Source organism: Curcuma longa, chromosome 4, assembly GCF_044706935.1.
Source record: "Curcuma longa cultivar G26 ecotype Majalengka, Jawa Barat chromosome 4, ITB_CL_G26_1.1, whole genome shotgun sequence".
Taxonomy (NCBI): domain Eukaryota; kingdom Viridiplantae; phylum Streptophyta; class Magnoliopsida; order Zingiberales; family Zingiberaceae; genus Curcuma; species Curcuma longa.
Window position 1 is genome coordinate 16,310,157 of NC_133864.1, and position 26,460 is coordinate 16,336,616.

Below are 26,460 nucleotides of genomic sequence, written 5' to 3' on the forward strand. Positions count from 1 at the left end.
AAAAGTACTTATCGAGGTACTTTCTGATCCGTCCTTTCAAATTCTATGCGTTATCTTCCTCAATATTGATCAAAAGTAGTGTATCAGCTTCATACTTTTTTTCCCCTTTTTGCTTTTTCACCGTTTTCTTGATAAAGTGTAGTGGATAGTGGATACCAACAATGAAAGAACAATAAAACCAATAGAGAAAAAGAGGGAAAAGGGCTAGAGAAGGGAAAAAAGAGGGCACAATTTCCTTCTCCAATCACTACAGCCACATGAGTCCTTGTGAATTCATCCTTCCTTGTGCGTCCGCAAGCGAGACAGACATGGCCATCATCATTTGCTCTTCGAAGCTCTCCGGAACGAAGTATCCTTGATTCATTAAAGCTCGGTCCGGGTATGGAAGTAATGCATTTCCTGCATCCACCATAGCATGAGAACCAGCATAGCTGGTCCCTGCCTCCGTCATATCGGACCAAAAACAGGTTGAACACTCACCGAAGTCGCCTCTTTGTAATTCCCTCTCAATTTGCGGTGGTATCTCAGACCAATGCCCTGAAGGATTAGTCTGCACGAGCCTCATATTTTCAGCAGATAAGTTGCCTGACCGGTGAACCATGTCAAATACTGAGGTACTGCTGCTAGGCATATTAGCAGTGGATACGGCATTAATGGGCTGCCGCTCAGTTAAAGCTGCAGCAGCACATGCTAATCCTCCATAGGAAGATACTTCCGGAGCTATTCCATGGGATTGATAGGGTTCTTCTGAAAAGGATGGTCCTGGAAAGAAGTTGCCAAAATAAGCTGGATATCCGTGATAACCATGTTCCTGCCAGAAAAAAGAAGCGGCCAATCAGAAACTAGGTCAACCAAACTAAGAAACTACTGGTCTAAAGCATGTAATTTTTTCTATTGGCAAGAACAAAGAACTGGATATGGCACAAGCTATTGGGAGCAGCATGCCAGCATTTGGTCCCTGTCAAGCAGAGCATACCAAGCGGGGGCTGAAATATTAAAAGCCTCTTATATATGAATTAAGCTTGGCAAGGGCAAGTTTTAGGATTGTCCTGTCCCATCCAGATTGTATGTTATGAAGTGCACATTTAATCTAGATTGTATGTTATGAAGATGGAACTTATAAGGTATAGCCACAGTTTGGCTGAAGAATGTGAAATCAAAAGGTTAATAAAATTACAATAAGGACTTTATTCCAAACTGGAGATAGCAGTTTAATGACAAAAAGAAGAAAAAAAAATAGATTAGTAAACTCAGAAGCCTACAGATGCAATATCGTAAACACCAATACCATAAAAGTTCAATAAGCTACGCATTTTGTACGGTTAAACATGTGAATCTTGATCGACGAAATTGACCTTTATAAAATGTTTACAAAAACGAGCAGGACAGATATCAATAGATTGTTAGAAGATGCCAAAGACCAAACTAATGATGAGACCAACAATCATGATGAACAATGAATTGCATGATTCTATCAACTATACGGGTATTCTGGTGCCATATTTGGCAAAAAAATATCAATGGTAATGATATAAAGGTGATTAATCTGATCTGTGAATATGATACCCTTTCTATGAATTTACTAAAGTCTCAGATACCTCAATTGGGATACCATAATCTGGTTCCTGTTTTCCCTAAATGAAAACCAGATACTAATAGTGTATTATAAATACAAAGGGAAAAGAAAACATGAAACACTTTCCTGGTTTGAAGATTTTAGAATGAGCACAAAAATAAAGGAACATAAAATGTTGATTAACTAAGAAAGCAGGACATCTATTTCAGAAAAAGGGTAGCTGCAGCAAGACTTCTGCTGATGTGGGCCTCCCGAACAGAGATGTTCTCTAGTTTGACTAGTCCAACAGTCTAGTGAGTCATGTTTATTGGAGTCCTTATCCGATTTCAAATAGATTATCATTGAGATAGATTAAGTAAAGAAAATGTCATCTAGCTAAAGGAAACTAAAACATAATTGAATTGAAATAAAAGTGACACATAAACAGGTGATGGGATACACAACTATTAACAATTAATTCGTTCCTGGCATTACTCAATAGAAAGGATAAATATAGCATTTTTTGAAGCTGAATGGTACCCAGTGCAATTAGGGTTGATGCCCTTAGAATCATTTTCAAAATTTCATCAAAAATCCTTAAACCAGTTAATAATTAATCTATAGACCTATTAACAATATGTGCCTATGAAATGGCAAGAAAAAACAACCAATCTTGTAGCATACCAAAACATTAAGTTCTATTTTTTTAAAAAATATATAAATAAATTATATTATGTTATTCTTTAAAGTCTATTTCTGTCTTCATGATTGTTTAAATTGGATAATACAACTTTTAGAAGAATGAACCATGATACATGAAAAAACTACAAACCCATATCTTTAACAAGATGGAATCTTTAAGAAGCCAAAACTTATTTCCAGACCCTGACTCTACTCCTGCCACACTCAAAAATGTTTAATGAATTCTCTTTACCCTTCAGTTAAAGGAAAATTTGATTTTCCAATATGTACCATGCAGTGATTACATTGGATGAGGGTGTCCAGTAAAAATATTAGCAGAATGAAAGTGCATCATAATAGACAACTAGATGCCTCATTATCACGTTTTCATGTAAAAGGAATTTAAGTCAAAAAGCCATATCAACCATCCAGCTAGTAAACTTATATCGGAAGTTTATGAAGAACAAAAGTGCACAAATAAAGTTCAAGAATATCACTCAGGAAACATTCTTGCATTTTTATGCTTGAAAAATCCAGTTGTTCTTGTGTGAAGAATTAATACTATATTTAGGCAGACTGATAACAGATCTTACAGGTATGAGAAGCAGCTCTTTTTTTCTTTTGCTTTCTTCTACTGTTAATATTGGATATTAATATAGTTAGTCCAGGTATCTCATGATAATGTGTTGAAAGACATAATCAGAACACATTATAATAATCAGATAAGCATGCTGTTGTTCAACTTCTAGGTATACCAGAAGCATCACTTTGGACAAAATATCTAGCTCCAATATAGGAGAAAAAAATAGATTCGTGATACTTGTATGAAAAGGCAAGAAATTACATAGGGGTCCTCACACACTAAGCAACATTATCAACCTAACATACTTGAGGATGGATAAACTTTAATGCTATTTGTGTTATAGATCCATTGCTCATATATTGCTACATTATGCTCAAGTTCAAATGAACTAGTAATAAATGCTACCTGAATCGAAAGCCAAATTGCTTCCATGACCATCATGTCATCAAAATCCACGTCGAAATTGTCGGTCCTGCAGTTTAGTATTGAAAAAGATGTGAAATGACAATAAAATAATACATGGCAACAATAAAGTAGGGATGAACCAAATTCCTAGAATTCAGGAAAGAAAAATTAGGAAGAAAATTCATGAATTCTGATGCCAACTGGACTCCTGGTCAGCATTATAAATGTATGTCACAACTCAAGATAACCAAAACCAACCAAATTGAAATTTGATGGATCAGTCCTAGCAATTCTTCAAATCATATGCACTGAACACAACGAAGGCACACAGAAGATATAGATTGGTTCAGAAAATAAGCAAAATGTTCGACTTGGTGATAATTACAAATTACAAATTACAGTTTGTTTCATGCTAGATATACAAAAAATTCAAGAGGCTGTTCCATATGTGATGATAAATTCAGATCACAAAGTAATAATTAATGTTGAGGCATTATTTCACTACAGTTGGAGTACTTATTATTAGCCTACCCTTTCAGGATAAGCGGGCATCTGATCCATCTTAATATGTTATTCAAGACAGGTTATTAAGTTGGAAGCTTGTATCATATCCCTCACTCATATTTGTAGTGCTTGCTATCATCTTTGGAATATTTTAGTCATTTAGCATATATTCCAAGTGGCGATCAAAGAGAAGATGATGTGGATTAGTAGCTGAAACTTCATTTAAGAAAGGGTAAAAGAACCTAAAAGTAGATGTCTATTGGCTCTATCCAGTAACAATGAAACCCCAGATCCAGAGATTTATAAAGAATCTCATCTTCATAATTACAATTTCAAGCAATTTGACATCGTGCCCTCCAGATTTGAGTTATGTGGTTCCAGCTTTCCAGGTCAAAAGGCACAAACATATAGATATCTGCACCTTTATCAGCTAAAGCGACTATATGGTTCAGGTTTGACTAAGAACTTATCATCCAAAACTTATCACACAAACCAAACGAGATATCAATTTCGTATGTTTTTAAAGTGTTAGATTAAATATTCATATTCTAGTTGCACATTGCTTATTTATTCTATTTATCATTATTTATTCTTATTGTGCTTCAAACTTTATATATGTTTGTAAATTGTACTATAATTATTTTCAATTTTCAATTACACTTTGCAGTTTTGCTATCAAACTTAGTATCAAAACCAAGGATGGTTATGATTTCTGGCTTTCATTGCCCTTTCTCCCACTCTCATCTGGCTGCTACATGTCACCAAGTGGTTTTATAGCCACAGTAACCTAGAGCATGGTAGTAATACGGCCTATAAAAAAGAAGATTAACTTAACCGCCAAAATATATATATATATATATATATTTATTCCTTTCTTTCTGTGGAATAAGTTATTCCCTTTATCTTTTCTAGAAATAGTTTTTCTGTCTATTTTTTCTAGAATTAGTTATGGCATTAATTTTCTTCAGAATTAGCTATTTTATTGAAGCAATCTTCCTCTTGGATCCAATCAAAGAATCATTCTATAGATCTCCTCCTTTGCATTTATGAAATAGTACACCCCTTTGTCATTTGGAAGTAGGTTTCATCAAAGTGATCCCTTCCATTTTTTTGGTGTTGACCATTGGATAAGATCCAAGTTCCTACCAACTTGGTATCAGATCCAAGAAAACATATTCAAACTGATATTGTAGGTTTTCCAGTTGGATTTTGGTGTCCATATAAAACCTCAAAGAACCTGAATCCAACATAGCATGGGTTTTCCCCCTGTAATTTCTGGTTTAGATTTGAGTTTTCATGAATGAATTCAGAGAGGTTCGGTTTATTCAAAAGGATGCTTGACCTGACGGACCTAGTTTCACCACTAATATCACCTCAAGTGATCATTCACCTTGAGTGGCAGTTTAATTTCTCGACAAAAATACACATAAAATTTATTGGGGTTTATATCTAACTGCAGCAATATGAAACTTTCGATTTCTCACAGATTTGAAGAAATTTGAAGAGACATCCTCGAGCACAAAATGTCTAAGAAAATGAGGCCAATGAGAAACTTTTCAATTTGTAAATAAATACAACCAAACTTGGCATCTAAAAGTACATACTTATAATGAAGTCATAAAGAATCAATATACTGAGTATAAGCAGATTAAGAGTTCAACATGATAAAAGTCCAGCACGATGAGATTTTCATTTCTTAAATTACAAGAAAGAGCAAACAATAAAACTTTAGCTAATATGAATACGGATGGTTCCAAAGCAGATACTCTAGTAGGAAGTCAGAGCAGTAAAGATAACATAAGAAAACACTCATTGCAACCTATGATGAATTGCAGAAAGTACATCAGCAGCAATATCAGAACCAAACTACTGAATTAGTATAGAAAACTGAAGGGTTTCTACCTGTTTCTAGAGTGGGAAGGCAGCAGACCTGCTGGCACTGAGCAAGAGATTTGAGATGGAACAATTTCACTAGTTTGTGTAGACCGTTTGAAAGATGGTACTGTTGTGTTGTTAAGACAACAAAAATGAGCATAATTAGATCAATTTAGTAATTTATCTTAAAATGATGGTAGAACAATAATATCAAGTGGGAACTGGAAGGGAGGTGCTACCTATGTTACAGTACTCATCTGCTGGATCAATTGTCTTGCTTGACGAACATGGATCTTGTCTTTTCTTCAACCTTTTTGCTTCATCTTGAAATTCATGCTCTGCATGGATCATTCTTCTTGATGAGCTTGAATCCTGTCTTTTCTTTAGTTTTTTACCTTCATCTTGAATTTCCTTCTGTTGAATCCTTATTTTTGCCTCAATGACTTTCTGCTCTTCCTGTACTCAGAACAAGATACATAAGAAATTATCTTCGTAGGAAAATGAACATGGTGATCCTAATCGAAAAAATGTGCACCAAAATAATGCACACTGAAAAGCTTACAACTTCTTCCATGCCCTTCTCCTCTTTTGTCTTCATACCACGGTATTCGACTGCATAATTTGGCGTTTTGCAAAAAGGGCACCTATTAGGTTAAGTATTAAACTTTATTTTGTGCAAAACAAACAGTCGCCCAAAAAAGAAAATACAAAGGATACTGTGTTGTCCGAGTTACATCAGGTGGGTTCATTTGAAGGAAACACTCTGCAAGAAGAATCACACGTTAATCAGAATCTAGATAGCCTTGATGGGCACAACAGACAAAAAGCAAGGACTTCACACGATTACATAGATTCATGTTACCTGTGCATATCTCTTTCATGCAACACCTTGACCGATTAAGACTTGGATAATACTGCAAAAATAGATTAATTTTCAAGAGGCGATGAATAGTTAAAGTTAAATTAGAATATATAATCAAGGGCTAGCAAATGACAAGAAATACGCTATTAGAAGATAGGGTAAGAAGTCAGGCATACATCAGGTCTTGCTCCAACAAATTAACCAGTTTGAATTATAAACAATCAAGTGAGAAAGAGTTAGGTACGAAGAAATAGGAGCGAACCAGGAAACAGATGGGACACTCTTCGAAATCAAGGGCGTATTCGTCGCTTCCAGGGTAGCAAGGCGCCAACTTAGATTCGAGAATGAGCTTCCTCAACTTCTTCTGGTCAATGTCGCGATGCTGGTAAAGACCCTGCGGCCTAGTATACTGCTCGTCCACCACCTGCCTCCTCCTCCCTATCTTGTTCCCCATGCAATCAATCCCACCGCAACAAGACGGAATACAAAAATCTCCCCTTAAAACCCAACTTTCCCTCAAACGTTCACCCCTCGTTCTCTCTCAAAAACACACACATCGGGCAAAAAAGAAACCTAATTCCCTTTCACGACCCCATCTTCCGCTGAACAATTCAAGCAGCGGAACCCTAAGTCCCCACGCCAGATCAAGGCCGGAAAACTCCCCTCTCCCTTTCCTTCGCCTCTCGAGATCGAAATCCGCATCAAGGCCGCGCCGAACCAGATCAGAACCCGAAATGCGCGGCGCGGATCTCAATTCGAAGCCATAAAATCACATTCCTCCCTCTCGACCCAAGAAGGAAACCGAACGCGTAGAACGCCAACCCTAGAAACCCCCCGGCGCGGGACCCGAGCACCTTACCTCGCTCGAGCTTCGCGTCCGCTTGAGGGCTGGGGTTCCGCCGTACAAAGAAGGTCGGGAAGAACGGAGGAGGGGGAATGATTGGAGGGAGGAAATGGTGCGGTGTGTGGGCGAGCGACGGAGATTTGAACTGTGGTAAATAGCGGAGATCGATATCTCGTGGCTTCGTTCCGCACTGTGCTATGGATATATCTGTCTGCTAGCGCTACGGCTATTGCTATGTCGGTGAGTGAGAGTGCGAGATTGCGATTGAGATTGATATCGTTCCCGATGTGTAATATAATTTAATCGGAGGTTGTTTGGTTCGGCGTACTTGTTCATTCGACCCACGCCCACACGAACACGCGAAAGAGCAGTGTATTTGTTTTTTACGGTGGGGACGGGGCGGGGCCCGGGAGGAGGTGGTGGTCAAGGTGTCGAGGTAGGTAGGGCCCGTGACCTGTCTCTGTGAGTGTGATCCATCCGACTTTTCAATAGCCGTGTATTTTTTATTTTTTATTTTTTTATTTCCTTTCAGCTCCATGTTTTCAAAATGGGCAAATACCGAATTAATATTTTTTTTATTTAGATATTTTCCATTTCATGCGTCTTTCGGGGCCTCCTTTCTTTCCAATGAAAGTGAGGATATGTTTTTGCCCATTTATTAATTCTTTAAAATGTCATAATTTTATTTGATTAATGTATACATATATTCTATTTGAAAAAATATATAAAAAATAATACTATTATCTAAATAGAACGAATTATTATCAGAGAGCATCTGTGTTTCGACTCATGATTCTAATATCCAAATAGAATATGACATTCTATAACAAGTTGATCGTGGAGATTGGTTGTCGATGGATCTCAATATGAAAATTTTTGAAATTTATCTTAGTAGTTATCGATGGCCAATAAAATTTTTTTTATAAATCAAAATTGATCACTTTTAAAATTCCACTGTTCAAATAATTAAAATTTTAAATTATAAAAAAAAGTGAGGATATTTTTTGAGGGATAGAGTTTGTTTTAGTTAGTCTCCCTCTTTCCAAACAATAGGTATAGAATTTTTTAAATTATGACATAAAATGATACCTTCACTCGGGAGCTCTCTAGTATTGTTCCAAATAATATGAAAGAGAGGTAAATCATGAAAGACTTCGCTCTTATCCAGTGACCCATTATATGAGAGAGCGAGACAACCAACTATGGAATTTTTCAAATGAACCTAAGGACGGATCCATATAATAGTTATTGTGGATTTATCAATCTTGTTTGAGATGCTAATTGAGTCCTAATACTCAAATGGATTTCTCAATCCTAACACTCAAATGGTGCATGACACTCTATAATAATGAGTCATGGGTCAAATTAATTAATTTTATGATCGAGGTTGATTGTCAATAGCCGCAACATGGGCATTGCTTAGGACCTCAGTCTTATGAATATCGGACTCACCTTATAGCTATTGAAAGTCAATGAAAATTTTATAATAAGTTGTGATGTACTTCTCAGTCCTATTTGAAAAAGCTAATTATATTTTTTAATAGTATAATTAAAATTTTATAATCATCTATTAAATTTTTTATTTTCCATTAAAATTCATTTCTTTCCCATCTAAAGTCCCCTCCATCTTTAATTTTTGGATCCATCCTGAATGAACCTATAATATAGTTTAATCGATCAGAATTGATTCATAAATATTTAAATACTTTTTAAGCTTTCAAACTTGTTTGTACAAGTCTATCTATCTATTTTGCTTTGTTGCTGCCGAAGCTTTTAGAAAAGCTAAATAGATAGCTGTGCTGACAGCTTCACCTCAGCTACTATCAGATAGAGATAAATACACACGGAAAAATAAGACAGATAGAGACAACAACTTATCGTTACACTATTCAACAATATAATTTGGACTCCCCGGGGAAGCAGTGACTTATCTGCCACGGGCGGGTTCAAATCGGATCCGACTCGGTAAACATTTTCCGGGTAAACGGATTGATTATAAGTCAATTCAAATTTAATCCTATGAGATGACTGAGATTTATTATATTATTTTTTTAAATAAATTTTTATGATGTAAGTCAATATAAAATTAATTCATTTGTTTTAAATTTTATAATATTAAACTATTCCATATTATTTAACTCTTTTAATAGGTATTCATTGATCTTATTACTTTTTTTAATCCATTCAATAATTAACTAATTAAATTTATAGAAATCATTTGATTTATATAATATATTTAATAATGATAAATTAGAAAAAATATAATTTATTCAATAAATAAATAAGTTTGATTGACGCTGTAATTGCTCACCTACCACGGAAAAATAAATAGATAGAAAAAATGAAGATAAAAAAAATAAAAAACAAAAATATCTTGTGCATAAACTCGTCAAATAATACCATAGCCTCGAAATAAAACAAAGCAATTTAGATGGATAAGAGGGGCGTCGTTGGATAGATGGGACCGCAGTCTTTATCACTAGCTAGTCATTTCAGCATCGCTCTAGATATTTTGTTTCAATTACGGTAGCATCATTCAGCATTTTAAATTCCTTTTTTTTCCTAAAAAATTAATAGCAGATAAATTAAATTATAATTTAGTAAGCAAAACCATTTAATATTATTTTTTTATAATTCAATTATTTTTACCTAATCGACGATCATCTATAAAAAAAATAAATTAAAAATTATAATTAATTAAGACGGAGAAAAGTATTGTATCAATTTCATCATTTTATTTAACATTTACCTTTCAATTTATTATTTTTGTTTGTAAAAGATATTTTTCAAATTTTCAATATTGTGGAAAGCCATTCAACGTTGGGCTGCAGACCTTTCACTTGGCTTCGTAGAATTTTGATTTTAACAAAAATACCCCTTGGCTTTGAAATTGTTCACAAAATTCTATAGATTAGCGAATATTTTGCAAATACAGATAAATTCGAGCACTTTGCCAATAAAAAAGGGGCAAATGGAAAGAATTCTCACGGTCGAGTCAGCCACTGGATGCTTCTCGCGGCTTCGCGTCGATCAATTGAACTCCTAGTCGCGTTATCGAGTTCCTCCCCCGTCGTTGGACGCCATCCTCGCTACGTCGTACCCGTTCCAAACCCTACAAATCTGCGCAGATCCGATCGCCTCCTCCGCCAGAAATTGTAGGAGCAAAAGGATCGAAGGTCTCGGCTCATGTCCGTGGAGAGATCGTTCGAGGCGTGGGAGGAGGTGCAGCGCCATGGCCTTGACCTCGCGGATCGCCTTGCCCAGGGTTTCAACGGCCTCCTCCTGTCGCATATCGCTCCCCCCGCCTTTCCCTGGCCTCCCCCCAGCAAAATCGACCCTGTAATCTCGCCCTCGGCTGTCGCCGCGGATGGCGTGTCAGCCATCCTCGACATCGGCAACCGCCTCGGCCAGGCCGGCGTTGAGTTGGGTGCGGGTATCAACGGAGTTGTGCAGCAGTTCTTCCGGAATCTACCCGTGCCCTTTTGGCATCAGGAGGATGAGAGACGAGCGGCCCAGCTAAGGTTGAATCTCGACAGTGCTAGGAGGAGGGACGAGGCCGTGGAGATGCGATGCAGCAGTGCTTCTGCGTCTGCTTCTGGTTACGAGGAGATCGGATTGACTGCAGAACAGTTTGGCGATGGGGGATTTTTGGAACCGCTGGCAGCAACGGGAGGAGTTGATGAATCGGAAGATGAGGAGAGACTTGAGTTTGATTTGAGTACTTCTAGGTGCTTCAGAAAGCCTCAGGTGGAAAATAAGACACTTCTTAAGATTGTTGTACTTTTAATTGTTTTTTGTTCTAATTTTTTGTTCCTGATTTCGAATGCATCTGATATTTTGGTAAATTGAGTGACCTGATGGATATTAGGTATCTCTGTATTGTATATTTGATCTTAGAAAAGATTCCATGCTTATTAATCCTTGTGTAAAAGGTTAGATAAGCTTACCAAATTATGGATAGTGTTACATCTTTGTAAATCCTCATCTACAATTGTCACTCAACTCAGCCTACATATCTCTAATTTGAAGATCTTTACCAAATTCGGTTATGGAAGGTCAATATATTGTTCTTCTACTTCTTGAGTACCTATTTCTCATGCTTCCTCTCATCAATATCTAATGGTTCATGCTGCATTAACACATGACAAAATTTCTGTCTTTCAGCGTAATGTTACTCATTCATAAACATGAAAATATTAAAGCAGTTTTAATATTTTCTGAATTTTATTCGCACCTTTAAAAAGTAAATGCTCGCTGAATTATATGTTTGGCTTTAAATTAGCCAGTATTTGCATAATTTTATTTGTCTACCATTCTATTTATTGCTGATGTGGATTAATTCATTTCCTGTTTGCAAATTTTTCCCTTATGGTTATCATATTAGTCTCATACATTTGTATTAACATATGAATCAAGTCTCATTCTGTACCTTTTCAAAGCTATGTAGTTAGTAATATTTACACGAGATCTAGAGAGTTTTTGCTTCTCCTGTGTCATCGTTGATTGATGCATTTCTTAGATGATAATATTGGTTTGCAACTTTCCATGCAGGGGATCATTAATATTACATCAACGTACAATAGTAGGACCAATGAAATTGAAAGTTCATTGGTGGCAAGGGGAGATCTTTGGAGAGTGGAAGCATCACGCAGTGGTTCTTCTTCAAGGAATGATAGTTCACCTCCTTTTCTCATCCAGCTTGGACCACTACTTCTTGTTCGGGATACATCATTTCTTTTGCCTGTTCATTTATCAAAGCAGCACTTGCTGTGGTATGGTTATGATCGGAAGGTAAAACTTTTTAAAAATTCAATGGTAGTATTTTTGTTCTGCAAATTATTCATGCCAATTCTGACTTTATTTTTTAATCATCTCTACTTTACTTCATGATTTTAAAATATTTTCTTTGTAGTCCAAATTGGCCATTGAGACTAGTCCTGGTCAAAAGCAAGAAATAGGGAGATGTCAAATATCAGTTGTATGCAAGAATCACCTGATCTGGAATTTAGATTAAACTGTTTCTGCGATTTTGTTAATGCCAATAAAGAAGAAATTAGAGAGAGGGGGGTGGATGATTATCGCTCTCCTTTTTGGCATGCGGCTAGGTCAGTCATGTACAATGTACATATCAAGGAGGTGCTATTTCTCCGATATTGAGAACAAATCTGAAAGTGAACGCATGAGTTGTGATCTCCAATTGGAAAAAGCTTAATGATTTGCAGTGGGAAGATAGTACATATGGGCATGAAGGGTGACCCTACTCGTGTGATTCAATAATCTTTCATTCTGGATAACTAGAAACTGGGTCTATGATAGATTACTCTAAAATAAGATGAGAAAAGATACAATATTCTATTCATTTGGCATAAGTGTTGAAATGACAAGTTGTCCCTATAAATAGATGACAGAATCATCTCACTACAATTAGTGATATATTTTCTATTAACAGTTTCATTTTGAGTAAGAAAAGATGAACAAAACTTTGAAGGCTCTCAATTGAAAATGAGAAGAAAAGAGAAGATAATGAACGAATGACAATAGTAGAAAATTGAGATAGCACTATATTTGCTCAAGCAATAAGAAGTTTGATATTTGTGATCCACACTTTTCTTAGAAAAAATATTATAGTGCCTTCGTTGATAATAGTTTAATCATATTTGATGACTAAAGCCTTAGCTGTGAGAATGGAATGAAAATCAATTGACAGTTAGTTGAAATACTGTCCATATTGGTTGATTATAACTATAATACTGTCCATATTGTCTGATTAGAAATTAGACAACTCTGGACCCTTTTGTTTCTTTTTTCCCACTTCCTATATCTTCCTCTCATTCACTTCTAATCTGTCATCTACCACCTGTCCCTCCTCCAATAGCTTTCTCCTCTCTCTCTTCCTACACAGGATGTCCTTCCTCTTTGGTTTCCGATAGCTCATTTTAGCCACCTCCTCTGTATTCTTTCATTGCACTTTTTTAGGTATGGAACTGAAACTTTGGTGATACTTTGTGTCTCATTTATATATAAACCTATATTTTTTTCCTTTTTGAATTATTTTGTATTATCTGACTTGCACATTCCTAAGTTCTTACCAAGGAATAAAAAGATGAAGTCATTGATTTAAATATTACAATGTTCATATATCTTCTGTTTTATACTGAATCAAATATATACTAAGTGTTATATCTTTCTTAATTTAGATAGCAATTTCCTATTGATTGTTCATATCTTAGATTGTGCACATAGACTACCATTGCAATCTGTGATATTTAACTGTGAAAGCTTAAATTACGTGATTTTTTATCCATAAAGTTCAACCCAGAGACACTTATATTTTCATATCTACAGAATGGAATTCATTCCCTTTGTCCAGCTTTATGGTCAAAGCATAGGCGATGGTTAATGATGTCAATGATCTGTCTATATCCATTTACTTGTGTAAGTTTGCACTCCTCTATCCTGCCTTTACCCCTTTTTTTTTTGATGGATTTTGTGTTTTGTTGCTAGGTTATTTTCCCTACTTGGCATGTTTTCTTATCACACTTTGATTTCCTTGTACAAGTGCATTAATCTAATAATTAAACCAATTGATTATAGATGTGCTAGCTATGGAAGTTTAATTTACAAAAAGCATCAAAAGTATAAGCCATTCAGGTATTTCACGAAGGTTAATATATTTTTTTTTAGCGGTGCATACTGATACACAGATGCAGATATGTCTCATAAAGATCCTTCTGACCCCACTCTTAATATTCTTATGGTGTACTCATAGTTCAGTTAACATGAAACATACATTGCATTCCTTTTCTATCACCCATGCTAATGTCTATTATATGCATGAAGAACTAGATGAACCTATTGTATGCTCTTGTCATGGCATTTAGCAGAGATCCGCTACACAAATTTTCCAATTAAGTTATTTGAAACTATCTCTTCTTATATATCAAATTGTTGTCATACATCTAGTTTGTCGATTTCACTCTGCTATGACCTTCTTGAAAATATATTGTAAATTGAAAGATTTGACAAAACAAAGGATGATTTAGTCAAAGCAACATAGCTTAGATGGTAAAAACAAAGGACACAAACATATACCATATTCTCTCTTTTTTGTCAATGCAATGAGATGTGTAAATATAAAAGTGTATCCCTTGTTTTGGTAGTGAGCCTAGTTACACTATTATTGACTATCCTATTTCTAAATGATAGTTATAGAAGTATAAGGATTTTGGGCTCAGTCCACAAGCATAACTGAGAAACTGCATCTTCAGAAAAATTTCGTTTCCCTTGTTTTATTTTTTAAAAATTATTTTAGACCCCATCAAGAAGTAAAAAAAAAAACTAATACTATAAAAGGTAAACCAAATTGCACTGCATGTCATAACCAATAAACTTTCCTTCTGGAAATTTGTACAAATTAGCGATTGAACTCATTGGATTCAGTTCACTAGTTTGATTCAAGTAATTCTGCTAAGTTGGAACAGCCGTACAATGTTTATCATCAATTCTTGCCCAGACCATAGTTAACTTGGCTCATGTAGGCCCATAGGGTTATGTTATCCTATGGCCTGAAACATGATTTTAGTAACACTACATGATGTACTGTATGTTCTACTAGAATTATTGTAATGCTCTCATTGTATCAAGTGCAAGTATTGTTTCCAACTACACTATATGGTTGTGGTATTAGTGGTATTAATAACTTAAGATTGATACCTTGCAATTCTGTGCATTTTCCATGGAGGTATCTTCCCTCTTTATGTTTGTATGTCTTGAAACTTTTTTAGTCTTAAACTCACAGTTGTCATTCATTCAAACTGTCAAACTGTGGATATTCTTTGTTTAATTTCTTTATTTTCCATTGTTTCTAGACATTCATGGATTTGCAATTCCCAAATGGTCAACTGACATATGCGGCTGGTGAGGGCCTGACGACTAGTGCTTTTCTTCCTGTTCTTGGTGGGTTGCTTCAGGCTCAAGGTCATTATCCAGGAGAAACAAGTTTCAGCTTCTCTTGCAAGGTGAACCTCATGATTCAAGCTTCTTTTCTAAATCATAGAAGATTTCCTACATAGAACTGTTGTTTTTCTTAATACTGGTATGCTTCATAAATAGTTAGAGTAGGTGAGCTTTTGCCATAGTAACCTGCATGTCCTTTGATTGATCAATTTTATGCCACTAGTCCTATGAATTTGTAGTTCTATGGTGCCCATCCATCTCATTTATCTACTAGATGACTTTTTCATAACCTGATCTGCCCTTACACTGTTGGCTCTTTTCTCATCAGATTGATCATCGAATAACAAGTGAAAGGAGGTTAATAACCACAATGTTACTAGAAACATATAGATAACTTTATTATTATGCTGAACAAATTAGTCTTTTTTTTTATACAGAACAAAAGTGGAACCCGCATCACACCAATGGTGCAGTGGCCTGACAAATCATTTTCACTTGGGTTTGTACAAGATTTAGCTTGGAAGAGATCTGGTCTAATTCTACGACCAACCATTCAACTCAGGTTTTACAATTGCTTCTACTTGATCAACCCTTTAGGGTTTTTTTACATATATAGTGCTGTTCTGATTCTTTACCTATGCTGAAATGAGAGATGAGACCTGGCTGTGTTACCAAGCTGTTGCTTGACGTTTGCCTGTGTACCAACTTTCTATTTTTCTTTTTGCTTGACTAGTTGTCGTTGTCTGTTTGTTGGAATTAAGATACTTGAATATGAATTTATCTAAATACTCATATAATTTTTTTATTCTTTCTGATTTTCATTTTCAGTCTTTTCTAACTTGCAGTTTATGCCCAACTTTTGGTGGAAACAATCAGGGACTGCAAACTGAGCTCACCCATTCTCTAGAGGAGCGAGTTAGTTTAAGTTGTGGTGGTTCTCTTACAACGCACCCATCTGCTTTTGCATCTGTTGCTGTAAGTTCCTTAGCTCTCTGCGGTAGTTCTTAAAATACTATGAGGTAGATTCAACATCTGTACCCGTATTCCATCTTAAGTTGTATTTATTAACCTAATTTCCCTAAAACTTGCAGTTTGGGAGATCCAAGTGGAATGGAAATGCTGGAAAGGCTGGTGTAGTTATTAGAGCAGAAATCCCACTAAGTTCGGTTGGCAGGCCGGTCTTTTCCATCCAGTTGAACAATGGTATGGAGTTTTGATCTTTCTACAGGTCAATTGTATAGTGATTATGTACATAAAGCCACTGACAAAGATCCATTTGGAAGACAATCTATTCCAATGCACAGAAAAATTCTTCGTACGATGTTTCATGAAACTGTAAAACCAAACTGTTAGTGGAAAATTCACCAGTCCGAGGCTTGAGCCCCTTTTTTTGCAGTCTGTTGTGTCTATGAGATTGTTTGCAAAGGACTTTTGTCTCTCAGTGAATGCCTACGTACCAACAAGAACAAATCTTCCTGCAGCTTCTGCAGTTGTAAACTTACTCGATTGCTATCTCAAATCACGTTGAATTTTTGTCATTTAGTTCTCAGCTTCTGCAAAATTTATCTTCAATGTATAATTTTTTTATTATTCAGATTGATTTTGCCTTCGGATTCATTTGTCTTCTGGCGTGGCTTATTGAAAAAAAAAGACTAGTTTTTCTTTTCACCCATGGATTAGCTTTGTTTCTTAAATCACCTTTAACCTTGTGTATTACATAAACAAAACTCACAAATATAAATTTTAATCGTTCTTACTATATCGTTGGTTGATTTTTTTAATTTTTTGATCGTGGTTAGAGAATTTAACAAATCGGCGTGTTAAGATACAGTCTAAGAAGAAAAAAATCGCTCTGAACTTTTAATATTTTCTTAAATTATTCTTTATAATTTTACTACAATCATTTTTTAAATATTTTTATAAGTATTATTCGATTTAAGTTGAAAAGGTAAACTATCATCAATAATTAATCTCTTTTCAAGTTTAATTGCTAATATTTGCTCCCATTCATCTGTCATTTATTTTTTTTTGGATTTACCTCTCGCCGCCTAAGCATCACTCAAACACTTGGCGTTCTCTTCGCACATCTCTCCTTTTCCCGTTCCTTGTTAATCAATTACCATGCCCTGCGCTGCTCTCCACATCGATCGCCATGGAGGGACACACACTCGACCTTGTACTCGTCCCCTTGGGCATCTTCTCCATGGTGTCCTACCACGCATGGCTTCTCCGCCGGATCACCACCCACCCCACCACCACCGTCATCGGCATCAACACCATCAACCGCCGCATCTGGATGAAGACCATGATGGAGGCCAGTGGCATGCGACATCTCCTTCATGCAGGCAGGCAACCTGTTCGTTAAAATGCTAATCAGACCTCCTCTGTTTCCACTTTTTTTCAGGATCCGGCGAAGAACGGCGTGCTGGCGGTGCAGACGCTGCGGAACAGCATCATGGCGTCGACGGTGCTGGCGTCGACGGCCATCGCGCTGAGCTCGCTCATCGCCGCGATGATGACCGGGTGCGGCGCCTACACCGCGCGGAGCCGGCACTTGGTGGGCGACCTCTACTCCGTCAAGCTCTTCGCCATCCTCCTCTGCTTCCTGCTCGCCTTCCTGCTCAACGTGCAGTCGATCAGGTTCTACAGCCACGCCAGCCTGCTGGTTAACGTACCCGTAAAGAGCCACCGGTGCGCGGCGGAGTACGTGGCGAGAGCGTTGGACAGGGGAAGCCTCTTCTGGTCGCTCGGATTGAGGGCCTTCTACGTGTCGTTCCCTCTGTTCCTGTGGGTGTTCGGGCCCGTCGCCATGCTCTGCTGCTGCATCGTCCTGGTGATTCTCCTCTACTCTCTGGATGTGTACTCCGGCTGGGGCATGGAGACGCCGCCGGACGAGGAAACGGCCGTACTGTGAAAACGATCATCAATCAACGCATTGATCAGCTTGCTTAGATATGAGCAAAATATTTTTGCTCTTCTTTGCAGAAGAGCAAAATATTTTTATATATTGTAGTTTTGACTCTTAAAAATAGTATTTTGCATTATATAATGTGTTAGTAAATGTTTTAGAATTATTATGTTCTATAGTGAAGGCTTTAATTTTATATATGCCAACAATTATTTGGATATGCATACATACAGACTTGCTATGCTGCGCGACAACTCGTCCGCGACGCATCTACGACACCCCTGATTCATCGTCGCTGCCGCCACCCTCTTCGCACCGTCCAGCTACCGCGGCTGCGGCCTCGGCCGCGATCGATACGCCACTCGTTGTTGCTTCGGTCGGCGTCGGATTTCGACCGGATAGTGATCGAAATCCGACGAATTTGATCGGAAACAGCCGCCTCCCACTGCGTGGTCACTGTGGACTGCGATCAGGCCGGATTCCGACCAAATCGCAGCCGGAGATCGGCCAAGGAAGGACAGTCCTTCCTTGGTCGATCTCCGACCGCGATTCAATCGGAATCCAGCCCGATCGCCGTCCACAGTGGTCGCGTAGTGGAGGGCGACTGTTTCCGACCAAATCGCGATCAGATTCCGACCAAATCACGGTTGGAGACCAATCAAGGTCCTTCCTCAATCGGTCTCCGACCGCGATTTGGTCGAAAACGGCGCTGCCACTGTGGACCCTATTTCCAATGGAATTCCGCCGGATTCCAATCACAATCCGTCCGGAATCCAACGTCGGACGGAGCGTCGGCGAGTGGCACGTCGATCGCGGCGGCCGACGGTCAGATAGCGCGGCAAGGACGGCGGCAGCGGCGAAGAGTCGTAGGTGTCACGCACGGATCGTGAATTCCTCATCGTGCAGCGTAGCATTTATTTACATACATATAAATGCATTCCTATGTTCATTAATTACGTCGTAGATAAAGGTCTTGTATTCTTTTTAATCAAGTTCGACGTTATTAAAGGTGGCTTTTGGTGTAAGTTTTCAACGTAGAGCAAAGGTATTTTATTCACACGAAAGATTTTTAAATCCAATAATAAAAAAAAGTCAAAAGGAGCTCAAAATATTTAATTTTATGTTTAAAAATTATTTTTTTAAATAATTAAATAAATAAAACAAGACTAGTGAGAGAAATTATATAACGGGGAACGCCCGCAAGTACACGGGGGCAATTGATCGCGTCGTGCGTGTGCATCTCGCCAAGGGAATCGCGAGAGGAAGCGAGGAGGGGGATGGTGGATCACAACGCGCTGGTGGAGGAGGCGGCGCGGCTGGCGGAGGCGGCCCGAGAGCTCCAGGACGCTGCCGCCGCCCTCATTTCCAGGACCGGGAGCGAGGAGCAATCCCTGCGCCAGCGCACCCTGGCTCTCGAATCCGAACTTCGGAGGATCCAGTCGTCGCTCGACTCCGTCGCCAAGAAGAAGGGTGGTCCTGGCGGAGGGGGATGCATCGATCCCAAGATCGCTGAGAAGGTTGGACGCTTCTACGCCCCCTTTGTCTCCTCTGGATCTCGATTTGGCTGGCTGAGTTCGAATCTCGGTCGATTGGGATTGTCTTTTGTTGCAGGTTGATGAAGAGTTGTGCAGGGCTAGATGTCTTATCGTCGATGGTGACATCGCATCGCTACTTCCCAGCAAAGCTCATGGTGAACTATGGATGGAAAGATGCGGGTTTTAGTTTCTTTTAATGTTAAGCATGGAGGGGGTTTAGGTTCTATCATTTGTGCATTCAGGTCTATTCTTGAAGAATTTTCTTGGCCCTCTCAATGTACGAGCAACAAGGAAGGATGTGCAGCTGAAAGTGAAGGAGGAGTATAATAGCTATAGGGTATGCCAATGAGTTGTCTTCATAATGTTGCAGGCATTTTAATCAGACTGTTTTTTCTGTTTAACTTTAGTCAAGATCAGTATTATTAAAGGTACTAGAAATTTATGGTGCCAAGGTCCTATGTTCTTGGATGCGACAAGAAACATAAGGTGCTCATTCTTGGAAATTTTGGTAAGGTAGAAATTTGATCCATCTGTATGTCTTGAAAATAATGACCATAATCTACCAAAGGCAGCTGGAACTCAGAAATCAGTGAAATGGGGATCAGTAAAGTTTGTTATATTAATGTGTTATATTTTAGTCCATGTAGAACATCTAGTTTTGGACGTTATGTCTAAATCTTCTGCACATATAGTGCAATTATAATTTTAACACCAATATTTTCCCTCTCAACATGGTATCAGAGCAGATCCTCCTTTAGAGCTGAGATTTTCTTCAACAATCTTGTTGCTTCTCTCTGGCAAATAAGGCTAAATGTGATGGCTTGACATCCTCTCAATCATTCATCTTGCTGCAAGATGCTAATATCTCTTACTCCCTTCAGTATTCTTTCTATAATATCTTAATTTTATTTTTGTTGCTCATTCACCCCTGTCATCATGATGTGACAAACCAGCCATCATTTCTTCCAGTCTTCAATGCCCCTCCCTCATAGTATGTCACATGTGCTTCTTCCTCAGATTATATTTGCTTGAGCAGTATAAATCTAGATTGAAGTCCATCATTACCCTCCTTGTTTATCCACAATATTGTTGTTGCTGGATACAACATCGTCTACTTGAAGTTATCACTAACTAGTTCCCCAATTTGTAGTGTTGGACTCATTACCTTCTCAATTCACAAAAATATGTTGCATGCCAAATTTGCTAGGCCTTTTCTTCATTGACTCACACTGTGGTTGCAAGGACGAGTACAATGACTATGGGGCCTAAGAGGAATGGTGATGAGATGTTCAAGCAGACAGTGTAGTCCCTTGCTGTGGGTTGATGACACCACTTTCACCTTTAGAATTGCTGAATCGTCTTGAGCCATACACCTCCCCCATGATCTTAGGTAACACATTGTGGCTTCTACCCCACCCACGGTGAGATTTAGGTGCTCATCTGTGGCCTTGCCAACCCCTTTGCCAAGGACAACATGCCTTGAGCATGTGTAACCACAAGCCCAGTGCCGTTGAAGATACCTCCACCCAACCATTCTTGTTCAATGACATTTAGTTGTAGGGCACAAGTCCAAAACTCTAGGCCTAGCTATGTGCCAACCTAAAGTGATGCTAACTTAGTAAAAAATTGTGGTTGATAAAAAAAGAGTAACTTATCTAAAATGATTATAACATATTCAGAAACAGATCCAATAGAAAATATATAGATTTGAAACAATTATTTTTATCATCTCCTTCTCAAGTTTCATTTTCTTCTCCTATTGTCTTGAGTCACAATATCATCAGGGTTCAATTTCCACCATCATTTTTCATCCATCTTGTGTGCATGATTTGACATTGAATTAGTTATTATCCATCTCTTCTAACTTTTCTAGTGGGGTAGATGTCTCTCCTGGCATCTTCTCATTCTCCCAGAATACAATGATTGTAAACTCAGTCTCATGGTATTTTGCTCGTCTAAAAGTTGTTGAAATCCTAGTCTTGTCTTTTGTTTGCAACACTTAACATTCTAGGAGTTTTGCAACAACAGATAGAATAATTGTAGACTGTTTTCTAGTATATTCTCTCTCAACTAATATGAGAACTTTATTTAGTCTCCTCTCTAATATCTTTTCCTCACCTCTCAAAATAGTATAAGACACTTGGTCTCAGTAGCTCTTCATCACAAGTGCAATCATAGATTTATGGCACTTACTATTTGTTTAGGTACTTTGCTTTATAATTGCAGGAGATGTGCAATGATAGATTTAATTTTCTTTATGCCAGGACAGAACCGCCTTCTTATTTCTTGTATTTCCATCCACTTTGCTTTTTTTGCGATCGTGGGTTTGGGATGAATGCTTTCCACCCTTGCCTGTCCAGCTATACCAGGTATCTGAATAGTGTAACCACAATTAAAGTGGAGCTATATCATATAGGACATAATTATGCATGTGCTTTCAGGCTTGGCTGTTATATCTCTACACAACTTTAGCCTTGCGGGAGAACATATTGCGAGTAAATGGAAGCGATATTCGTCCTTGGTAAAAAGATTATTACTCCTCTCAATTCGCATAAAGGAAAACAGACAATAGTTGCAGATTGCTTAGTCATATTTTCTGGATTTGAAGTAATTGATAGCTGTTTAGGTTACAGTTTATTCTGGTCAAAATAAGAGTGCATACTTTCACTAAACATATGGCATGTATTCTTTCATATAAATGCTTTGTGTTCCCACATGACAATTTGTTTAAGTAATTGATTCTGGCTTCTTAAAAGATTATACTACAACAACAACCAAGGCTTATCCCACTAGGTGGGGTTGGCTTCTTAAAAGATTATACTAATGTTGTTTATTTTATCTTCTTAATATTTGTGAATATTTTAATTAATTAACAATGCAAGAGCTGTTGAAGGTAACTGGTGCTGGTGTAAACTGGTGTGCTGTCTCCTAGATATTAGAGAAGCATCATAGGTACCATTGATAACATAATACAGCATGTTGTCTGCAACACATTAGAGAAGATCATCTAGGTTTCTATTAGCCACCTTTGTTGGTAGATTAGTTTGAACATGATATGTTGATGAGGCAATCATGAATAAGAGGATGGATAGAAGAAGCCTTTGGTGTAGTTAGTACTGGGTAGTATCATTGGTGCATTTTCTTTCTCATATTGATTCATTCATATAACATACCACAATCTGCATAAATAAAAGAATTAATCCATTAATTTTGTGTGGCCCAACCATTGATCTCAAATGCTTGAGCCTAAATTAATCATAGCTCACTAATCATAGCTGACAATTTGCCATGTGGAATTAACTAGGTTGTCTCAATATTAACAATGCAACTTCTCATCAACATGGATGCAAATGAATGAACTACCAACAAGTTCAGTGACGGTCACCAATTATGCAATTTCACTGCTAGCCATAAGTACAACACCAGTACCAACAACGATGTAGCTATCAACTCAAATATAATGCACTATTAGATTGACTGTTAATGTAACAAGCAACACCAATAGATGTGCTACAACTCAAATCGCATTCAACCAACCAAGACAAGTGCATGATTGAAAAACACAAATTTATCCTATCTCATGATGGAGAAGTGTAAGATTATTAAATCTAAGTGCACTCTACTTAGGTACAACTTTCAACCAATTGACTAGCTCAAATAGTGTTTATGACACACCCACCTCTGTGACTCAAAGAATTCAACTTGATCTGTCCCTCCACAATTTTTCCTACTTTCCCAGATATTATATTTATGTTATGTATATGTTTCAACTGCACATATATACACTCTTGGCATTTATATAATACTTTTGTAGTGAAATTAAATGTTTATACATTGGGTGCTTGTGCAGGTGGATTTACCATCATTATTGTGCCATGTTGATGTCTATTATTAGTCTCACATGGGAAATAAAGAGACAACCTGATTGTGCTCATAAGCAGGTACAAGCATAAATCTTCTCAAGGATAATCAATGAAAGTGTCTCTTGAATAAGCACAGATAGGTTTCTTTCAGAGAGGAGTACAACTGTTCCTGGTGTGGGCCATGATGCAAGGTGTCGCCATGCTTTTACAGAACAGATATCAACGGCAAAGGCTATATACTCGCATTGCATTGGGCAAGGTGACAGATTCAAATTTCGCTCCTATTTCATGAATTGTGAGAATTAAATTCAAAGAGATTGATCTTATAAAATGATATTCTTTAGTCTGTATACCTTGACTCAATGACCAATATTTTCAGATTTACTATGAATCATTTAACAGGAGTACTCGTTGGAGGTGCCCTGACCTAGTCTCTACTACAGTAGGCATCATTAGTAAATCATATCCAATTAACATAGTGTTGGATCTGCTAAAGTTTTCTGACGTGACTTTTCTTTGCAAAACCTGAAACATTTGTAACATGCTTTATTGAATTATTGGTGATTAGCAACTTGAACATACAAAGAACTAAAAAGCATTGGAACTACAGAAATGCAGCTGCCACTTGAAGTGATTCATTCTTTGTTGCTTCAGTTGTCCCTGATTATTTCCAGTATCAAAATGGGATACTTTGACAAAGAAGGCATCAATCAAGTTAGTGTGTCATTTTCATTTCTTTAGCCTAACAGAATCAGTCTAAATCTCATTCTAAGTGAACAATTGTAATAGAAAATTAAAAGAAAACGTGAACCTCCATACAGATTTTTTTTACTATATTACTTTAATATTTCCACATAAGATGAGCAAAAAGTGAAGGATCAATTTGAAAACAATACTGATCAGTGCTGAAGTCTTTGATGTGGTTCAAAATGGCATTGATTTTGTATTTGATGCACTCTACTGCAATTATTTGGCAATATAGAATGGTTTTCTCATTCTTGTTCTCGTGCTTGAAACTTGTGAATTGTGATTTGTTTTCGTTGGTTCATAGGCGAAAAGAATGGATGTTGTATGGGGAGAAACTGCTGGTGTTGAAGGTCAGCTCCTACTGTTATGCCCCATCCTTTTCATTTTGCAGGTAACATAGTAGAAAAGATTACTTTTTCTACACTTATTTTCATGCTACATCTTTTTAGATTCTATAACATATATAAATTCCAATAAAGGAATAGAACCAAATCTAACCTAATAATGGTAGAACAGCTCATTTTTCACATCAAGTTCACCAACACTTATTTTCATTTGCACAATGTTTCCCTTTATTTTTATACACAATCAATTAGTTACAAACTGTAGCTTTTCTAGTACTGCCTTACAAACTTCTTTGCTCCAGGGATTTGAAGCATTTGTCGGCTTGTTACTGCTACGGACAGCTATTGTTGGTGTGATCCAGGAGTGGCAGGCAAGATCTCTTCGCTAACTTTTTCACACTTTGATTCTAAGTGGAAGTGTTTTCATCGGTTGCTTTTATTTTTTTTATTTTTATTTTTGCAGGTTATCGTCTGTGGAATATTGCTTGTTCTGATGGCAATAGGTAATTTCGCAAACACACTGCAGACGCTTATGGCTAAATCAAGATTCAAAGCGAAGATGAAAAGAACAAAGAGCAAGCAGGATTTATGATCATGAATTCTTTCAAAAGTGGGCGAGCTCAGCCTACGAGTTCTACTTTTGAAGTCAACCGCTGCCGTGAGACAAAATGTCAAATCACGTGCAGAATGAACTTGCTGTCTGTACAGATCCATCCTACCGCCAACGTCTGGTGCCATATTAGTTTATCGAACAATGCATCATAAAGGTTTCGTCTGGTTCTGCTCAATTAAGTCACTTGTTCTTGCGAGATCGTAATGCAGCTCTTTTTTTTGTTTTGTTGTTTTCTTTGTTGTACTACAAATGTGAAATGTGAGAGAACCGTGAGATTAAGGATGGAATGAGGTCTGATCGATTAAATTGGAAGCCAATGTCCGAGATCGGAACTTGAGATCGAGAGATCGGCACGTGATGCCGAATGAGCGTCAAGATTGGAATTTGAGGTCTAGATTTGAGATGGAGATGAGGTCGGTGTATGATGTCGAATGAGCGTTGAGATCAAAATTCAAGATCAAGATGAGGTCGGTATGTGATGTCGAGTCAATGCTGAGGCTAAAGTTCAAGGTCGAGATGGTATTAGTATGTGATGTCGAGCGGTTGCAGAGATTAGGTCTTAGATCTGATCTTTCTTAATGATTTTTGCCCTATTTCAGTCACATAATGTTCCATTAGCAATCACATGTATTGAATTATCAAATAAAAAAATTATAAACAGTATAACTGAAACTCCATCGTATCACATGAATTATCAAATAAAAAAATTATAAACAGTTATAACGAGTCTTTGTCATTCTTGTTTTTCATGCTTATCGTCGGAAAGACGTTACAAATTGAATGATCCTTTGTTATTCATGAATCAAATTTCAATCGCAATAGATGTTCCTCCTCTGAAGAGATTTTCACAACACACATATGTCGGAATGAATTCAACAGCCCTTTCATCCGGAACTTGGACACACCCTTTAATAAAAGGAGAGTAATGGGATAAATGATGAGGTAAATGGGCAATATTGATAACTGCCCATATCTTTCATTACTAATAAATTATGTATTTAAAGATTAGTTGGCTCATAAAATCCAATACCCTATAAATAAAAAATGGTAAAAGAGAATAAATAAAAAAAATAAGATTTAAATTTGAATAGACATGAATATTTTAAAATTAACTTTTGAATATACATAATTTCACATAGTATATCGTGTGTGTGTGTGTGTGATGATTAAGTCCATCAATGATAG

The 26,460-nt window shown here is 37.3% G+C and overlaps 4 protein-coding genes across 4 annotated transcripts; 3 read left to right on the forward strand and 1 right to left on the reverse strand.

Annotated features, from left to right (window-relative positions):
- Positions 1 to 25: 25 nt before the first annotated feature.
- Positions 26 to 7,480, reverse strand: LOC141826827 (E3 ubiquitin-protein ligase GW2-like). The gene is made up of 8 exons (XM_074714130.1): positions 6,728 to 7,480; positions 6,466 to 6,517; positions 6,321 to 6,366; positions 6,166 to 6,247; positions 5,843 to 6,059; positions 5,631 to 5,730; positions 3,225 to 3,291; positions 26 to 811 (listed from the first exon to the last, which is right to left on the reverse strand). Exons 1-8 carry the CDS (start codon positions 6,917 to 6,919, stop codon positions 248 to 250), a joined length of 1,320 nt encoding a protein of 439 aa, XP_074570231.1. The 5' UTR covers positions 6,920 to 7,480; the 3' UTR covers positions 26 to 247.
- Positions 7,481 to 10,394: 2,914 nt separating this feature from the next.
- Positions 10,395 to 16,660, forward strand: LOC141828032 (uncharacterized). The gene is made up of 7 exons (XM_074715380.1): positions 10,395 to 11,056; positions 11,861 to 12,100; positions 13,655 to 13,744; positions 15,178 to 15,327; positions 15,703 to 15,827; positions 16,111 to 16,240; positions 16,357 to 16,660. Exons 1-7 carry the CDS (start codon positions 10,496 to 10,498, stop codon positions 16,480 to 16,482), a joined length of 1,422 nt encoding a protein of 473 aa, XP_074571481.1. The 5' UTR covers positions 10,395 to 10,495; the 3' UTR covers positions 16,483 to 16,660.
- Positions 16,661 to 17,396: 736 nt separating this feature from the next.
- LOC141828699 (uncharacterized) lies at positions 17,397 to 18,179 on the forward strand. Its single transcript, XM_074716157.1, has 2 exons — positions 17,397 to 17,579; positions 17,670 to 18,179. The coding sequence occupies exons 1-2, from the start codon at positions 17,418 to 17,420 to the stop codon at positions 18,177 to 18,179; spliced, it is 672 nt and encodes a 223-aa protein (XP_074572258.1). The 5' UTR covers positions 17,397 to 17,417.
- A 1,224-nt stretch (positions 18,180 to 19,403) lies between these two features.
- On the forward strand, positions 19,404 to 25,577 carry LOC141826342 (uncharacterized). Its single transcript, XM_074713584.1, has 10 exons — positions 19,404 to 19,690; positions 19,785 to 19,863; positions 19,951 to 20,045; positions 21,973 to 22,077; positions 22,150 to 22,229; positions 23,559 to 23,649; positions 23,723 to 23,830; positions 24,623 to 24,709; positions 24,965 to 25,033; positions 25,126 to 25,577. The coding sequence occupies exons 1-10, from the start codon at positions 19,451 to 19,453 to the stop codon at positions 25,252 to 25,254; spliced, it is 1,083 nt and encodes a 360-aa protein (XP_074569685.1). The 5' UTR covers positions 19,404 to 19,450; the 3' UTR covers positions 25,255 to 25,577.
- The last annotated feature ends 883 nt before the right edge of the window (positions 25,578 to 26,460 follow it).

Excerpts from the sequence above, each read along its gene's own strand:
- LOC141828032 (XM_074715380.1), top strand. The coding sequence starts at position 10,496 with ATGTCCGTGGAGAGATCGTTCGAGGCGTGGGAGGAGGTGCAGCGCCAT. Across the intron at positions 15,328-15,702 it reads GTTTCAGCTTCTCTTGCAAG|AACAAAAGTGGAACCCGCAT; the intron begins GTGAACCTCATG and ends TTTTTTATACAG. Across the intron at positions 15,828-16,110 it reads CGACCAACCATTCAACTCAG|TTTATGCCCAACTTTTGGTG; the intron begins GTTTTACAATTG and ends TCTAACTTGCAG.
- LOC141826342 (XM_074713584.1), top strand. The coding sequence starts at position 19,451 with ATGGTGGATCACAACGCGCTGGTGGAGGAGGCGGCGCGGCTGGCGGAG. Across the intron at positions 23,650-23,722 it reads CTGATTGTGCTCATAAGCAG|AGAGGAGTACAACTGTTCCT; the intron begins GTACAAGCATAA and ends GGTTTCTTTCAG. Across the intron at positions 23,831-24,622 it reads CTCGCATTGCATTGGGCAAG|GCGAAAAGAATGGATGTTGT; the intron begins GTGACAGATTCA and ends GTTGGTTCATAG.
- LOC141828699 (XM_074716157.1), top strand. The coding sequence starts at position 17,418 with ATGGAGGGACACACACTCGACCTTGTACTCGTCCCCTTGGGCATCTTC. Across the intron at positions 17,580-17,669 it reads GGATGAAGACCATGATGGAG|GATCCGGCGAAGAACGGCGT; the intron begins GCCAGTGGCATG and ends ACTTTTTTTCAG.
- LOC141826827 (XM_074714130.1), bottom strand. The coding sequence starts at position 6,919 with ATGGGGAACAAGATAGGGAGGAGGAGGCAGGTGGTGGACGAGCAGTAT. Across the intron at positions 6,060-6,165 it reads AGAAGGGCATGGAAGAAGTT|GAAGAGCAGAAAGTCATTGA; the intron begins GTAAGCTTTTCA and ends TTCTGAGTACAG. Across the intron at positions 812-3,224 it reads CAATTTGGCTTTCGATTCAG|GAACATGGTTATCACGGATA; the intron begins GTAGCATTTATT and ends TTTTTCTGGCAG.